The 18,454-nt window shown below is 31.5% G+C and overlaps 2 protein-coding genes across 2 annotated transcripts; one reads left to right on the top strand and one right to left on the bottom strand.

Moving 5' to 3' along the window:
- Nucleotides 1–5,542: 5,542 nt before the first annotated feature.
- On the bottom strand, nt 5,543–7,157 carry LOC118049805 (delta(12)-fatty-acid desaturase FAD2). Its single transcript, XM_035059927.2, has one exon. It carries the CDS (start codon nt 7,026–7,028, stop codon nt 5,844–5,846), a length of 1,185 nt encoding a protein of 394 aa, XP_034915818.1. The 5' UTR covers nt 7,029–7,157; the 3' UTR covers nt 5,543–5,843.
- Nucleotides 7,158–11,755: 4,598 nt separating this feature from the next.
- On the top strand, nt 11,756–16,755 carry LOC118049804 (nucleolar complex-associated protein 2). The gene is given in 12 exon segments (XM_035059925.2): nt 11,756–11,936; nt 12,237–12,373; nt 12,704–12,775; nt 12,864–13,409; nt 13,817–14,119; nt 14,559–14,888; nt 15,007–15,213; nt 15,387–15,473; nt 15,664–15,758; nt 15,848–15,896; nt 15,898–15,974; nt 16,185–16,755. Coding segments are annotated over 12 exon segments (2,310 nt in total). The 5' UTR covers nt 11,756–11,917; the 3' UTR covers nt 16,573–16,755.
- The last annotated feature ends 1,699 nt before the right edge of the window (nt 16,756–18,454 follow it).

The raw sequence follows: 18,454 nt of genomic DNA on the forward strand, positions 1-18,454 counted from the left end.
GGCCACGAATTCATTAAAAGATGCAAGAACAATATCAATGGAAAGTAAGGTGTTGAACAATATCAATATCAATGATATATCTTCCTGGCATGAGAAAAAATTTCCATGCATGGAAATGGGATTGGTTGTACTTAGTCGTATATATAGTATGGAATTCAATTTCTTACTTTCTTTAACTCTCTTTTTTTGGTGTATTTCTTTTTATGCATTTTATTTTTCACTAATTTGTAATATAAGGAAAAAAATAAAAAATATAATTAAAATTAACTATACAGTTAATCCACTTTTTTCTAGTGTGTGTGTGGGCGTGTATAAAATTAAAGTCATATATATATATATATATATGAAATGTATTTTTATACTGAAAAGAAAAATTTATTACTATAATTTAACAAAATAATATTTATTTATATTTCTAAAGTTAAAATGAAAGAATGCTAATGCATAATCATATTTGGAAGAGTTGGACTTGTTGAGCCGGGCTTGTAATCTTTATTTAGACCTGTTACCAGGCAGTTTAATTTCTACCTTATATTGGGTTAATAGGCCTTGAGATTAATGGCTAGCCTATTTTGAAAAAAAAAATAAAAATGAAAGCATATATTTCTACATTTGATAGGAAAATGAAAAAAAAAAAACACTTTTAAACACATAAAAATCCTGTTTACTAATTACTTTAACATTTGAAATTCATGTTTTTGGAACTAGAAAATTACTCTTTAAATTCTTCATTTAAAAAAACTACCCTCTAAATTCTAAAAAAAAAAAAAAAATATTGTTTAGCTTTTTTTAGAAAAATAAAAGTGTTATTTTATTGTTAACTAGAATAATACAATATGTCTTGGATCACAGTATTTTAACAATACCTTTTAGGTTGCTCAGTGCTTTATCTATGAATTGATAATAATAAAAAGCTTAACCTATTAGTTAGTTACCATTTTCTTTTTATACGTGTAGGGCAATATATAATAGTTAATATAGAGTTTACAATACATGATTAATAAATCTTTTCTAAATATGTTCAAGCCTTTACTATTTAGTATATTATAATAGGCCTCCTCAAACTGAGGGTAGGGATTCTATTCGAAGTTTGAATCGAAGAGCAATAAAAGAAGAAGTGGAGAGAGGTTTTATAAGAACATTTATAAGTTGATCAACTGAAAGAATCAAGCGAATGTAAATGGCTTTTGTAGCAACTCTATCGCGGATAAAATAATAACCAACTTCAATATGCTTATTATAAGTATGAAAGATAGGTTTTGCAGACAAAAAAGTAGCACTTAGATTATCACACTAAATTGTAGGCACTAAAGGAGTAATCTGCAGATCTGACAATAAATATTGAAGTCATATGACTTCAGAATTACTATCAGTCAAGGCTTTATACTCAATCTCGGTAGAAGACCAAGCAACGGTGCGTTGTTTCCCAGACTTTTAAGAAATTAGTGTATATCAAAAGAAAATAAGATAGCCACCCGTAGATTTACAATCATTAACACTACTTGCCTAATCAACATTTGTAAAACCATACAAGGAAAAAAAAGAGTTACGGGTGATATAAAGACCAAAGGAAGTCATACCTTTAAGATAACATAAAATGAGTTTAACAGCAGTCCAATATGAATCTGTAGGAGCATGCCTATACTGACAGACTTTGTTAACAACAAAACAAATATCTAGTCTCATAAAAGTGAGATACTAAAGAGCACCAATAATTTGTCAAAAACATGCAGGATCAGAGAACAAGAAATCGGACATTTGTAGTAACTTTAGATGTAGAAATAAGAGTATCAACAAGCCTGTAAGATGACTTACTTGTTTGGTAAATAATGTCAAGAGCATGTTTATCTTGCCATAACATAAGACCCATAGTAGTAAGATGAACCTCAATGCTTAAAAAATAATAAACTACTCTTAAATCTCAAAGTTTAAATTCTAAGCTCAACAACTGAATCAATCTGTGAAGCAAGGCTAAGTTGCTTCCAGTTAACAAGATATCATCAACCTAAACTAAAAGGCAAAAAATATCATCACCCACAGATAAAATGAATAATGAGGTGTCAACCTTCGAAGCATGAAAGCCAAGAGAGATGAGATAATAATTAAGTCGAGTGTACCTTATCTGAGGAACTTGTTTCAAACCATATAAGGATTTATGCAACTAACACACATGAGAAGAGAGAGCATAATCAACAAAACTTGGAGGTTGCTGCATGTAGGCCTTTTTGTCAAGTGTCTCATTGAGGAAGGCAATATGAATATAAAGTTGATTAATTTTCCAACCACGTGACACCGCAATTATGAAAATTAACAAAACAATGATTTGCTTAATAACAAGAATGAAAGTCTTATAGTAATCAATACCTTCTTATTGACTAAAGCCTCTAGCAACCCTGTAATGGAGGCATCACTAGCAGACAGTGAAGAAGCAGCAGCAGCAGGACAATTGGGAGAACCAACAACAACAGACTTGCTACACTGCAAAGCAGAAGGGTTTGAACTTGTACCTGTAATATGATTGTTAAAGAAACATGTATATGGTGATGGTAGAGCATGACTTGTGGCCTGTTATGGGTGAGCAAAAATAGGACTAGGATATTGAGAGGGATTTTAATGATCTTTGGGTTAAAAGGTTGTAAGCGTATGAGAATGGATAAGAGGGGAGATCAGGAAATTAGGTAGATGAATAGGATCAGATGAAGAGTGAGAAAATGATTATGCAATCTGTTTAGATTTGTTAAAAGAAAAGACTTGTTCATGAAAACAGACATGACGAGAGATATAAAGGTGTGGAGTTGTGATTTCAAGACAATGATAACTAAGGTAAGAAGAGTTATACCCTAAAAGTATAAATAGGTAGGGAAAAAAATTGTAATTTATGATTATGATAGGGACACATAAATAGAAAATAAAGACACCCAAACATGTGCAAAAAATCATAATCAGAAGACCATTAAAAGAGACAATCAAAAGGAGATATATGGTCTAGGACAAGAGTAGGCATTCGATTGATAAGATGAATTGAGGTTTCAAAAGCATAATTCTAAAATCTTAATGGTGCTTTACATTATCCTAGAAGATTAAGGTCAATTTCCACAATATGCTTATAATGACGTTCAACTATTCCATTTTGTTCGTAAGTATGAGGAAAAATCAAACGGTGAAGAATACTAATAGTCTAAAAAAAATGGATAACTTGCAGTATTCACCGCCCCAATCAGTTTTAACAAATTTTATTTTTAGTGAAAATTGATGCTCAACAAAATTTTAAAATTGATGAAAAACATTAAAAAAAAAACATCAAACTTCACAACAAGAGGATAATACCATATATATATTTTGGATGCGCATTAACAAAAATAACAAAATAGCAAAAACCATTAGAAGAAAAAAAAGGAGCAAGACCCCAAACATCACTACAAATTAATTCAAGTGGAGTAGAAGTTTTGTGACCCGTAGGTCCTAATAACAGACGTGATGATTTTTCTAATGGACATGTTTGACACTAAAAAATAAAATGTTTAAAGATATAAGAAATTTTACTTTTTGAGATTAATAAATTAAAAATACAAAAAGTAGGATGACGTGGTTGACGATGTTATAGATCAACAGAAGTAGATACATAAGAAGACTAATAAGCTTGGGGAACAAATGTGGTAGAAGACTCAGACAAAATATAGAGACCATCTTTATTCTGACCGGAAATGAATAGTGTCTTGGTGTTAAAATCCTTAATATAAAACACATATATGTGAAATTCAAAATAACTATTGTTATCAAGATAAGATTTTTGAACAGAAAGCAAATGTTTTTAAATATGCGGTACATAAAGAAAATTATATAAAGTGAATGTACGTTGTGGTGTATGTAACTTAGTATGACCAAATTTAGATATGAAAAAGGCCCTTACTATTACCAATATGCAAGTGATCATTACCTAGATATGGTTCTAACCTCATCAGATTTGCAAGATTAGGTGTGGGGTGTTGATTTGCACTAGTATCAGGAAACCAATCCACAGAGTTTGTAGAGGAAATATTGCTCGGTGCAAGATAGACACTTGGCTTTTGTTCATGGTTTTGAAGTTGAGCACATTGGGGGGAAGAGTCATAAAACATCATGCTTTGCTACCAATTTTGCCGCCTTTAGTCGTTGTTTGAAAACCCATTGAAACTCCAAAATCAGAATGCTAATTAGATTGGTGTCCTTTACCACTAGAAAAATTGTTATGCTAGCTTTCACGAAAACGTCCTCTACCATGATAGTTATTAGAGTTGCTGTGAAAAGAACTAGAAGAAAGAGGTTGAGCAATAAGAGCTGAGGGTGGCTAGTTTAGTGTGGGTAGTAAAGAGGTAGAAACAACAGCAACACTCATGGATTGAATGGAGGTTTTGTGAAGGATCTCATGAGTTAGGATATAACTATGAAGATTTGCATATGAAAGAGGTCCTGCCTTGGTCACGTAACTCATTACCAAGTCTTTAAATTCGCCCCAAAAACCACGAAACACTTGCAAATTAAAGCCCTCTAGTGAAACTGGTCGGTCAACAACAACTAATTCATTAAATAATACCTTTGCTTTTTGCATAAATATAGTGATCGAATCATCGCCTTGTTGAAGATCTTGAAAAGAACAATGAAGTTGCATGGTGCGAGAATTAGATGGAGAAGCGAGAGTTTGCTTAAAAGTATGCCAAACAGAGTACGATGTTTACAACAACAAGATGTATGACATCCATTGAAAGAGAAGAAAGTAATGCACTTAGAATAAGGTGGTCCTACTGTTTCCAACGAAGAAAAGAATTATTAACCCGGAGAGAAACACCATCAGTAGCAACCATATGAGGGGAAGGACATGTTAATGAGCCATAAACAAAGTGGAAAACTCCTTATCTAAGGAAATATGGCTTCATCTGCTAATAAATGTAATTTGTTTTTGTAAGTTTCAAGAAAATAACTTGTTCAGTATTGAAGAAGGGAACAATTGAAGTATCCATGGTGAACAGATACATGGTAGCATCAACAGGGGAAGAGTGCAAACTCACGCCAACACCAATAGGAATCACACCAATAGGAATCACTGGCATAATGGAGGGAGAAGACAGGGTCTACAGATGCACAATAGGATTCATGGTAGCAGCATAAGAAGCTTTCAAAATAATGGGAGTAGAAAAGGTCTACACCGATGGCTAAGAAGAAGAGTCTATTGGAGAAAAGAAAAGAGAGTTTAAAGTGTTAGTGACTTTAATACCAAGTTGAAAATAATAAATGACTTAACCTATTAGTTAGTCACCATTTTCTATTTATATATGTAGGATAATGTACAATAGTTAATGTAGAGATTACAACACATGAATAATAAATATTTCCCAAATATGTACAAGCATATACTATTTAATATACTATAATATTATTTATTGATAAATCATAATGATTAAGTTATTTGTTCTCTATTAGGAATAACTATAGGCTATATTTTATTTTAAAAAAAAAAACACATTTTAAAAAAATAGAAAAAAAAAATTGGAATGGCTACGAACAACATTCTTCTTGGCTGTTTTTTTTTTTTTAAAAAAATAAAAAATAAAAAAATTGATATCTAAATCTTGATGCTATTTGTTACGAATAAAATTTGAGTGGGGGGGCATGCAGTATTCCTTTGCTTTGCCACTGTTAAGATTTTAGTATTCTGTCCTATTTTTTTTCCCACCAGATTATACTCTCTAGGTTTCTAGGTTTAACTACTTTATAATTCTAATGGATAAACATTAAACACAACACGGCATATTCCTCCTTTTTCAGGGTTGCCTAGCCTAGCTATCTAGATATTAATGGCAGAAACATTAAAACTTGTTCCTGAACCAGAAAACACCCTTTTCATCTTGCTCAACATACAAACACTCTCCTGCCTCCCTCCATAAAGCCTTGTAAAATGGAGTAGAATCAAACTGGTAGTATTCACCCAGTATTGGCTTGATTGCTATGGTAGCCTCCATTGCATGATAATGAGGTATTGTAGCTACAAGATGGTGAGCTACATGTGTGTCTGCAATGTTATGGAAGACCTTGTTCAGAATCCCATAGTCTCTGTCCACAGTTACCAAAGCTCCTCTAAGCCATTCCCATTCAGTGGAATCATAATGTGGCAATGAAGGATGAGTGTGCTGCAAGTATGTGATAGTGACAAGGAATCCATTAACAAAAATTAATGGTACCCCATAAATGCTCATCACAAATGCTAGTCCTTGTGTTATAGCAATGCGGTAGAGCACAAATGTTGTGGCAAAGATGCCTAGATCAGAGATGTAAATATGAAGCCTTTCACGATCAGAATATATGGGGCTGTAGGGATCGTAGTGACAAGCAAAGCGATCATAAGGTCGCCCGGAGGCGTTGAAGGTTAGGTACAAGGGCCAGCCAAGCAGAAGTTTGACAGCAAGACCTAAAGCTCGCCCTGGTGGATTGTTTAGGTACATGGAATACCATGGGATTTGGGACTTGGGCTTCGGGACGAACACTTCGTCGCGGTCGAGGCTCCCTATGTTTGAGTGATGGCGGCGGTGGCTGTATTTCCATGAAAAGTACGGGACAAAAAGTGCAGAGTGGAGGATTAAGCCAACTGTGTCATCGACCCACTGGTAGTCACTGAAGGCATGGTGACCACATTCATGAGCAATGACCCACAGACCAGTGAGAATGCAGCCTTGGAGAATCCAGTAGATTGGCCATGCGATATAGGCAAGATGAGATGGGAGGAGGTGGAAGTAAGCGATGGCAGTATAGCCCAAAAGAGAGCTTATCAACAGGTCAAAAACCACATAGGAGAAAGAACGGAGAAGGGATCTTTCAAAGCAATGGGGTGGGATGGCCTTCTTGATTTGGCTAAGTGTAAATGGAGGCTTCGTGCCTGGCACTCTCTTGATATGGCTCAAGCTTTCTTTTTCTTCCCCCTTGATATTAGGGTTAAACACTCCATTGGCTCCCATAGTTCTGTTAAACTCAAGCTTCCTTGCAAATCCTGAAAACATGATCAATTGAGATATAAATTTTTTGGTCTAGCTTTAGCATTCTGATCTGAATCTAATTCTATATAACTACGTGGATGCAAGCTCAAAAGTTGCTGACGTTGTACGTAACTACAGAAGCAAGCTTGTGTCATAAAGCTTCTTCTTTTTTTTTTTATTCGAGGAAACTCACCCCCGGAAAGCGTATTTTGTGGGCCCAAGTAAATGAGTAAAATTCTGGTTGTCCCATGCTCTTATAAAAGGTGTAAATCCTGACTCGAACTCGAGACCTGCTGTGCAGATTGCAAGTCCTTTACCACCACGCTACGTCCCTTGAAGACTTATGTCGTAAAGTTGCACATAGAAGAAACACTTTAGAACAAGAATACATTCTAGCTAGCAGATGAATGAGAAAATTAATAAATGGATTTTTGATAAACAGAATAAGAATAAGAATAAAAGAAAAAAGAAAAAGAATAAGAATCCATCCATTTTTTATTTAAATGGAAAGAAACTCATGGCAAAAAACTTAAACAGAGAATATTGTTACTTTTCCTATGACAATTTCAATATCTACTCTCCATCCATTTTTTATTTGTGGGAGATTAAGGTCGATCTCGTGAAACGTTACCAAACAGCAACACTAATATTAAACTTTGATAAATTTAAATTTAAAATATTTGAATACTATTTAATTATAAATAATATCAAACTTAGTTTTCGACACTGAATATTAACTTTAAATAATAATAAAAAAATACACGAATTGTAGAAATTTAACATAATGGAATTCTAAAAAATAATTTTTGTTTTATTTCTTACTATTATGATTTAGTGGATAAGATGAGGGTAAAATCATTATTTAGGCTTTTGAATATGACTTAGTAATAACAACAAAATATCAAAGTACTGCCCCTTTTTTTTACAATATGAGACAAAAGATTGGCAACTTTTTCACACGTGTATGATAGAGAAATGTATTTAGTTAAAGATAAAATAAATATGTTTTCGGATAATATTAAAGTAAATTTTTATAAAGAGATATCTCATTTTTATTTTTATTTTTTGTTTTATATGATAACCAAACACTACTTGTGATTTTTTATTGCCTGACAATAATACCCCTAATACATATTACTTGAAAAAATATTAAAAAATAGCTTCTTAGAATGTGAGGGATTTTTATAATACTCAATATTAGTAATTTCCTATTAGTTACTCAATTATTTTCTAATTTCATCTTTAAAAAATATATATAAAAAAAAGATAAAACTTATAAACCACTAAAAATAATAAATATATGTTCACTTAAAAAAAATATTTATATTTTGTAATAAATAAAAGAATAATTAATAAAATATTACTATTTATTTGACTATCATTATAAAATTTAAATATGATACAAAAACTCAAAAAGTGAGAGATTGGCATGAAAAAGCAGATTCCAGAATATATGGCGTGAAAGGCCTCCACCATTCTTTAACCAGAATCTAATCCGGTCCTTAAAGTCAAACACATGCATGAAAGCATCCTTTCACTGTCAAGGACAGGCACTTCAAGTTGTATAATGAGTGTGAGTGGGTGGTGAATTTTATTTTTCAAAAGGTATAATTTTTTTAAAGTATAAATTATACTTTTAAAAATTAAAAATTAATGTTCTTATGTGGAGGTCGCATCAAAAAATTTTTTTAAAGCCATCTCCAAATCGAATACCCTCATTATACCATTTGTTTGACTACTGTTTTACCACATATTATTTAAAAAAAATTTTAATTTTAAAAAATTAAAATATAAATTAAAAACCCTGTTCCAATATCTTATTAAATAAATTATTAATTATTTTTCTAAAAAAATTAAAAAAAAAATCATTAACAATAACCAAAAAAAAATTGATAAAACTGAGAGATGAATGTGAATCAAGATAATAAACAACACAAAAATAAGACATTCACTTGATTTTGTTTACCAAACTTGTTTATTAAAATCAATAAAAAATAAATTTACTACTTAAAAAACTCATGACTTAAAAGATAAACTTAAATAAATCTGATCACTAAATAAACTCATGCCCAAAAAGGTATATTATCCAAGGCCAAACACATCAGTAATATTATTTAAAAATAAATTTTTTATTTTTATTTTTAAAAATAAACTTCATTTGTATAAAACCCAAACAAAATTCTAAATAAATTAGCTTAACATCTTAAAAAATAAACAAATTAAAAAAACAAATACAGGGCTATAAGATTGTATAAAGTCGAATATCTTATAAATAAAATATCGAAAGATGAAATAAAAAAAAATCAATTATACAAAATGATCAAAAATATTAAGCGTAAAAAAAACACACAAATTAAAGGGCAATTAAAAATTTCATTTGTTATGCATTTTGTGTTTTGAGTATACAAACTATTTTGATATGATTTTTTTTTTCACATAATATAAATTATAAGTGTAAATTAAAAACATTATCCAAACATCTAATAATTATCTATGCAAATAAATAAATAAAAATTGTTAATAATAACTAAAAGAGACACTAAAAAAATGAGAGATGGACATAGTTCAAGATATTTGATCTTGTAAAATAAGATATTGTATATGTTTCTATCCACTAATTTTGTTCATTAAACTCAATAAATGATAATAAAAATAAAAATCCATATGAAACAGAGTGAATAAAATAAAAGGAAAAAAATTATGCATGGCTGAACATATAAGAAATATTATTTTAATAAAACCATTTTTTTCTACAAAACAAAACCTACTTGTATAAAGTAAAATAAAAAAAAATTAGCAAAAATTAAATACAAAACAAAATAGCTTTTTTTTTTTTAAAAAAAAAAAAAAAACCTTTATCCAAAAACAACTTACAAAACCCATGATTTAAGTAATTTGATAAGAATATGTAACAACAAATTAATTTTTTAAGACAATATAGAATGATAAAATCACAAAATATGATGAGGACAAAAGAATTCCTGACCATATTAACACTTAAAACTTGTGATCCGTATAAAAAAACCATGAACCCAATCTCAAATAAATTAAACACCGAATGATGTATCCGAGAAAATAAACAACCACATAAAAAATTTAATTAAAAATTAAGGGTGGAAACCAAAATAAAAAATTATTTTGAGAGCATTTAAAAATTAAATTGCAGGGTTAAATCAAAAAAAAAAAAAATCAAAAGAGAAATCAAAAGAATAAAGGTTAAATTGAAAAAAAAAAAACAAGCATAAAATTTGATTGAAAGATAACGTTGAACACTAATAAAACTTTAACAAAATATCCAAGGGTAAAAATGATAAATCAAAAGAATAAGGACTGAATTAGTGAAAATAATATATAAGAAATTGTAATTTAAGGACCGAATTGAAAATATATAAAAACTTTTTAAAAGGATTAAGTATGAAAATAAGCAATAAAAAATATAAGGGCAAAAATTGAAAAACCAAAAGAAAAAAAGACAAATATGAACTTTAAGTGGAAACGAGAGGAAAGTAGGAAAAAGAAAGAATAAACAACCATTAGCAACAAACTATTGGACCACTACTGACACGCTTCTCATTAGGAGGAAGAGCCTATTGCAACACTTCTAGTGATATAGCAGAATAATATTCTCATATAAATAGTGGCATTACACGTGCCATTGAAAGGGCACAGACGCTACCAACGTGTTGGCGCGTGAAAAACACGCACCAATAACTTTATGAAATTTAATATTAAAAATAAATGTTAAATTACTAAAAATCCCTCTTATAATCCTTGAAATAACAAATAAATCAATGTGAAAATACCAAAACACCCTTGAATGCATATAAGTTATTTTATCTTATCTAAGAGCAAAGAATTATGTTACTTATTTTAAAGTTTGTGTAAAGTCAAAAGAACTATTAATAAGCGTGTTTAAATTTTCTTGAGGATAGAAGAGTTTAAATTTATTGTAGCAATCTATAGTAAATTTAAATTTTTAAATTGTGTCTATTATTATAGTAAATTCACCATGTATTTTAGAGTTTTGTTCAGTATATATAATAAAAAGCTGTGAAGAAGAAGAAAAAATCGCATCCTACACTAGTAATTATTGTTATACAGTGATAAAACTACGTGTATACACAACATAAACAAATATTCAATTTGTCAATTTTCTGGCACATTAGTCAATATCAAAACATGGAGGTGTTGAATGAATTGCTCAACTGATGAACACTTGTGGTGTGCACATTAGAATTTGAGAGAGTTGGATGCATTTTATTAATTAATTACCCATTCATTAATTACACATCCTAAGGCGTATCTCTAAATAAGTTATTTTCCCTTGAATTAAGGGTGCATGAGTTAGGCAAAATTGCATGGTTATAAGAATTAATCTGAAGATTGACTTAACACAACAATGGATTGAATTATGAATTAATTACAAATCAACATGTTAATTTTAACTATCATTTTTTTGGAATTGTTTTTAGAATTTTTGAAACAATATTGTTTTGATCTGCTTTCAAACATTTTTTCGGAATCATTTATGGAAAAATGACACTTATTTTTCCCACAGTATATTTGCAAAATTATCATATTGTTTTCTTCATAAATAATGGTTTGCAATCTTTATTATTCAAGTTTATCCTTTATTTTAAAATAACTCATAAAAACACATATATTCCAAAGCCCATTCTCTCTTGATGGGCTTTTCTTGATCGAAGATATATATGTATACATATATATCACAGTTGTGGGCCCAAATAAAAAAAAGGTAATAAGAATAAACCCCTCTAGAAAGAAAAATTAGGGTTTTAGCAGCTCAGTGAAGACAACTTGAAAAATCCTGTTTTTCTTCAAATTATTGACCTTTTTATAAACATTTTCTCTTCTGATAACAACAGGAGCAGCTTTCTAAATTCAGTTTCAACATGGAAGTTGAATACCCAGGTTTGCTTTCTCTCAATGTATTTTTTTTTATGGTTAAATTTATTGCTTTTAATCTTAATTTGATATGGGTTTTTCATGGTTAAGATTATCGAATTATTTACCAAGTTAAAATCCCATGTTTTTTCTTGATTATATATAGAATTATTAAAAAAGATTGAAGCTTTCTGTGTTTTTTTTTTTTTTTCATTTTTTGGATGGGCTGATGGTGCTATTCTGTTTGTTTTTTCAATTCGGTTGAAGGTTTATGAGTATTTGATGATGGGTTTTTTCCTATTCTTTATTGGTGATTGATGGTTTCAGTTAGGGATTTAGAGCATGTGGCCAGTGATGAAGAGGATGTGAATGAAGAAGAGAAAAGAAGTCGAAGGAAGTCGAAGAAGTCAGGTAAAGTGGTAGCTAGAGAGCATAAAGACCAGTTGCAAAGGCTTAAGGAAAAGGTTAGATATGCTTTATTCTCCAAGGATGATATGTTTTGTTAAATAAATGGATAGCTGAGCTGAAATGTCATGCTGGGTGCTTGGATGACTTTTTGCATGGGGTTTTTTAGGAGCTGAATATCGAGAGAAGTAGATTCTCTTGATTGCAGACTAGGTTGCAATGCTTCATGTTTGAGTACTTGAGGTTCTCAATTTCACGTAGAATGTTGGCATTTGAAGGATTTGGGAGATTGTTAATGCTTAGCGATTGGAAAAAATGAAATGAACCTTCTGTTTTTCTTAATGCCTTGTTGATTGTGAACAATTTGCTAACAAATTAATTCTTGACAGGATCCTGATTTTTTCAAGTACCTGGAAGAGCATGATAAGGAGCTTCTAGAATTTGATGATGAGGATTTTGAGGTAAGTATGCATAATATTCTCTTACGTAGATTTTTGATGTGAAAATCACCTATCAACTGGCCCAATCATGCTGTTAAAATTTGTGCAGGAAGATGGTGATACAGATGTGGAGGATGCGGATATGCTTGTTGATGAGGAAATTAGGGAACGTGATATTGCAAAGAAAAACGAGAAACCATCTGACAATGTTATTACTACTGCACTGGTTGAGTCCTGGTGTAATTCAGTTCGAGAAAATGGAAAAATAAGTGCTGTTCGTTCTCTTTTGAAAGCTTTCAGAATTGCATGCCACTATGGTGATGATGGAGGTGGTGATGCTTCAGCAAAGTATACTATTATGTCTAGCAGAGTATTCAATAAAGTGATGTTATTTGTATTAAGTGAAATGGATGGAATCCTTCGAAATGTGTTGGGCCTCCCTGCTTATGGTGGGAAGAAAGAGACTGTAAATGATCTTCTGCACACAAAAAAATGGATGAACTATCACCACCTGGCAAAGTCTTATCTTGGGAATGCCCTATATGTTTTGAACCAAATGACTGATACACAGATGATATCATTTACTTTACGCCGTCTCAAATTTTCATCTGTGCTTTTAGTTGCCTTTCCGGCTCTCTTAAGGAAGTACATTAAGGTACGAACAACTTGTCTCATCATTTTCTTATTTTTCAGATTTTTCTATGTGACTATTCTGATTACCACTCTATCAGTTGCACTGGAATGTGTCAGTTCTGATGAGTGGTCTTGGAGTTGGTGCACTTTAATACCCCTAGTCAGCTGAGATCATTTGATTTTGACCATCTTCAATGCTCGCTCTTTTCATTGTGTATATCTATTAATGGAATGCTTCTTAACTCTTTTACTTTAGATGATAGTACCTGAGACACTAGACTATGACTTTTGGTGTTTAAGAGGCATGGGTTCTTTTGATTCCTTGTTGATGTTGGATTGGTTTGAGTTACTGTCAATCAGTTTAATACTAAAGTCTTATGGGCATCGTTTTGGAGCAGGTGATAATTTTTTCCCCTTGATTTGTTTCAGGTTGCCCTTCATTTTTGGAGTACTGGAGAAGGTGTCCTCCCTTTGGTGGCCTTTTTCTTTTTAAGGGACATATGCATTCGGATTGGATCTGATTGTTTGGATGATTGCTTCAAAGGGATATACAAAGCCTATGTTTTGAACTGTCACTATGTAAATGCAGTAAAGTTACAATATATTCAATTTCGTGCAAATTGTGTCATAGAGCTTCTTGGGGTGGACCTGCCAACTGCATATCAACATGCCTTTGTTTTCATCCGCCAGTTGGCAATGATTTTACGAGATGCAATTACTATGAAAACAAAGGTATTTTGAAAATTTTCCTTGTCAAATAAAGAGTTCTTGTTTAATTATTCAATCTATTGGTGAATTTAGTTCATCTAATTGATTTGATGTGGTAGTGGATTAGGTGCCTTTCAATAAAGTTACAGTATATTCAATTTGATGTGGTGGTAGATTTTATCTTAATATTGATGTGTGAATTCATCTAGCTGAATGGCATCAAAGGATCAATATAGCTGACCCCAACTAGTTTGGGGTTGAGGCTTGGCTGTTGTATTGAAGTGTGAATTCAATCTTCCTGTATTCTATGCATCTGTACTATCAAGCAATTTGAAATATGCTAGTCTTTCTTCTTTTCTTCTTATTGATTTAAATTATGATTTATGCAGTTCTCAATTATCTTGAAAGTGATGCTAAAATTTCGCTTACTTATTCATCTCCTTGCCTTTCACTGTTTCTATAGGATTCATTTCGCAAGGTTTATGAATGGAAGTTCATGAATTGCCTTGAACTTTGGACTGGAGCTATCTGTACCTATAGCTCAGAAGCTGATCTCAGGCCTCTTGCTTATCCACTCACCCAAATAATTTCAGGGGTTGCCCGTCTAGTTCCTACTGCTCGATACCTTCCCCTTAGATTGAGGTGTGTTAGAATGCTCAATCGGATTGCTGCTTCTACTGGTACTTTTATACCAGTTTCCATGCTGCTTTTAGACATGTTGGAGATGAAAGAACTGGATAGGCCACCCACTGGAGGTGTTGGCAAAGCTATTGATTTGCGTGCTGAATTAAAGGTATGTTTGACATTTTCTGTTTTAATGTTAATTTACATTGTTTTTGTTCTCATGTTGGGCAAAAATCCCCTGAAGTATGCCTTTTCAATATATTGACTTTTGAGAATTTTTCTGTTAGGTGAACAAGTCTACCCTGAAGACACGAGCATTTCAGGAGGCATGTGTGTTTTCCGTGGTAGAGGAACTAGCTGAACATCTAGCTCAATGGAGCTATTCTGTTGCTTTCTTTGAGTTGTCTTTCATTCCAGCTGCACGATTGAGGAGCTTTTGCAAGACTACCAAAGTTGAAAGGTTCCGGAAACAAATGAGGGAGCTTATTCGTTGGGTATGTGTTATGCATAATTCATATGTGTCTTCTTTAGATAGATTTGTCTGAATTAGGGTTGGAAGATTGTTGTATCATTCATTTTTATGACTGTTATGTGTACAAATAAATACATCACATGTAACAAAAAGGTCTTGAGCAGTACTGATTTTTTAGCTCATCCATGTCCCCAGATTGAGTCTAATTCCAAGTTTACAAATGAAAAGCGCATGTCAATCACTTTTGTGCCAAACGATCCTGCTGCAGCATCCTTTCTTGAGGTATTGCTATTTCATATCATTGTTGCTTCCTTTTCACTGTGTTGAAGTTTTTCCATAAACAAATAGCCGTTGCTTCTGTACACAGAGCCATGCTTTGTTCATCAAGGATTTGTTTTGGCCTGTTTTTCAAATTGCTGTCTCCATATTGTTAAATCAGGATTTCTGATGTGCTTAAATTAATTCATTACAGGATGAAAAGAAGTCAGGGGCCAGTCCTTTGTCACAGTATGTTGCAACCATGCGTGAAAAAGCACGACAAAGAATTGATTCATTGACAGAATCCAGGTTACCAATTAGTGTTCTCATGCCTTAAACAAATTTTTAATTGTTTTAGACAGCTGATTTGTGCGCACCTTATGTGCCAAAATTTTCAGTGTTCTTGTGGGTGAGCATTCATCTGTTTTCCGAAACAAGATACCAGAAAGATGATGATGATGATGCTGTTAATGAGAAAGGAGCTGTTGTCTTCAGTTCCTCCTGGTTACCAGGAGGTACACCCGAGTAAGTGATCCCATCTCTCTCTCCCTCAATTTTGAGTTATTGTTCCATATTTGTTATGTTGAAGATCATCTACAGTTACTGAAATTCTCAACAAAATCATCATCCACAGTGATTGACGTCAATCAATTTTAACAGTCTGATGCCTTTATTTACACCCCTGGCAATCTAAGTTATCAATCTGACCCTGACCCACTCGACCTTGGTTTACAGGGCTAAACCTTCCAAGAAGGAGAAGAAGAAGAGAAAGGCAGAGCACCAAGAAGAGCTAGCTTCAGATGAAGATGTTGTGGAGGACCTCATACTCAGTTCTGACGAAGATGAATCATCGGATGACTCTTCTTCTGATGAAGATGAGAGCCCGAAACCACTGCCTAGCAAACCTCAGAGTAATAAGCAGAAACGTCCTCCAAACTTGTCCAAGAAGAAGTCGAAGACGAAATCTTCAGCAAGTGACTCCTCTTCCAAAGGTAATGTTGACAATGCAAAACCCACGCCTTCTAAACATCATAGAAAGAAGCAAAACGCACCCGCAAACCTATCAAAAATGGATTTACCATCCCATGCAAAGAAGTCCAAGAAGAGGAAGATAAGTAATTGATGAAACATAGGAAATGATATGGTTTGATTTGTTGTATTCAAGGCAGTTTTACAAAACATGTTTTCTCATTTTTCTTTCCTCGCTAGCCAATTTTGTGGATTCGCAAAAAGTTTCTGCGGGAGGGAATTTTGGTCAGTTAATTCATGGTTTAATTAGTTTCTTAATAATATCAGTTTTTAATTAGTTGTTTATGGAAATAATTATCCTGAAAAATAAATCTATCCTTGGAGTTTTTATCATTGTTACAAAAAAAATTATAGCACACAGTAATTAATAGTATTCTACTAGTTAATTACCCTTCTAAATCTATTTTTTTTAAAATAAACAAATGAATGGGAGAAAATCAAATCCATGACCTATAAAAAGTATTAAGATGTCCACGTGGGTTGTCATTCTTTTTCTTGTGCCTATTTTGTATTTGAGATGAATTTAATTGAATAACTAATAAAAGATATCATTAAATATTTTTATTTGAATATTATAAAATTTCTTATAACATCACCTATCAAAAATATTTTTTTTCAAAATATTTTTTTTTTTAAAAAAATGAAGATATAACTTTGTTTCAAAACACTCACTAAATTTGTTAAGAGTATTATAAAGTCATTCTTGAAGTTTTATATAATAATTTATGTTTTTGTAAAATTTTAATAATTAAATGATTATGAGTTTAAATTTTATTATTTTTATTTTATTAAAATAAATTAATAAAAACTAAGCCTATAGCAGTGAACGTTATAAAGCCATTCAGTAATTTAAACTTTTTAAATTGAAATAAATTTTGATAAAAATTAAAATGAATTTAGTGAATAAATTCTCAATTTTTTCATCTTCTTCCTTTCAGCTTTTATGCCTTTCTCCAATTCTATAACACTTAACAATGTTTGACAAAAAATGCTAAAAAATATATATTTTAGTTTTCATGTTTTTTTTATTATCCCATGATGTCGTGATATAAAGAACTCGTTAGATTATGACTTATTTGGAGTAATTAAAGTCTATCAGCCTGTTTTGATGTATTTTTCACTGAATAGTGGGAAAGATTACATCAATATGCTTGGTGACTTGTGATAACCTTATATAATTGATATTTAATTTTTTTTAGACAAATTATATATATAATCTTTTAAATTTTTGAAAATGAAACTTGAGGATAGTTAACGTGTAATTCTCTACCAATAATATATATTCATAAAAGAATGTGAAAAAATAAACAGGGAATATTTGTTAGGAGGCATCACTTTCGGTTCGGTTTGGTTTTTATAAAAAAAAAATTAAACTGAAATATATTTTTTTAAAAAAACCAAACTTGAACCGAAACCAGTTCAAACCGACCGGTTTGGTTCGGTTTTTTAGGGACAAAACTGGTTCAAGCCAGTTGGCTTGGTTTTGGCTCGGTTTTTTTGGTTTGACTCGGTTTTTTTTGTTTATCTTGGTTTTTTTCCAGTTTTGTTTCGGTTTGAGTTTGGTTTGGTTTTTTTTGTTTCAAGCTTAAAAAACCAAAACTGAACCGGTCGATTTTTTTTTCACGGTTCAGTTTTTTCAGTTATTTTTTTTTCTGGTTTTCTCGATTTAATCAGTTTTTTGATATTTTTCTCACCTCTAGTATTTGTTATTTGATGAAAATGATTTTCATTAAAACAATGTGAACGAAATTATATTTATTCTAATGAGAAAATTGATAGTGCTAAATTGTCATGATGTTGTACTTTTCGAATATTATCTATGTTTCGACTAATTTCTTATGTTATTAAGACAAGAAAAAGGTAAAAATAACTCATATATTTATTAATATTAATTCTACCATGCGCTTTGGAAAATAAAAATAGCCGTGAGGCTTTTATTACATAGAAAATACGAAAACAAAAGGCCTTTTTATAGA

This window comes from Populus alba, chromosome 1 (assembly GCF_005239225.2).
Source record: "Populus alba chromosome 1, ASM523922v2, whole genome shotgun sequence".
Lineage (NCBI taxonomy): Eukaryota > Viridiplantae > Streptophyta > Magnoliopsida > Malpighiales > Salicaceae > Populus > Populus alba.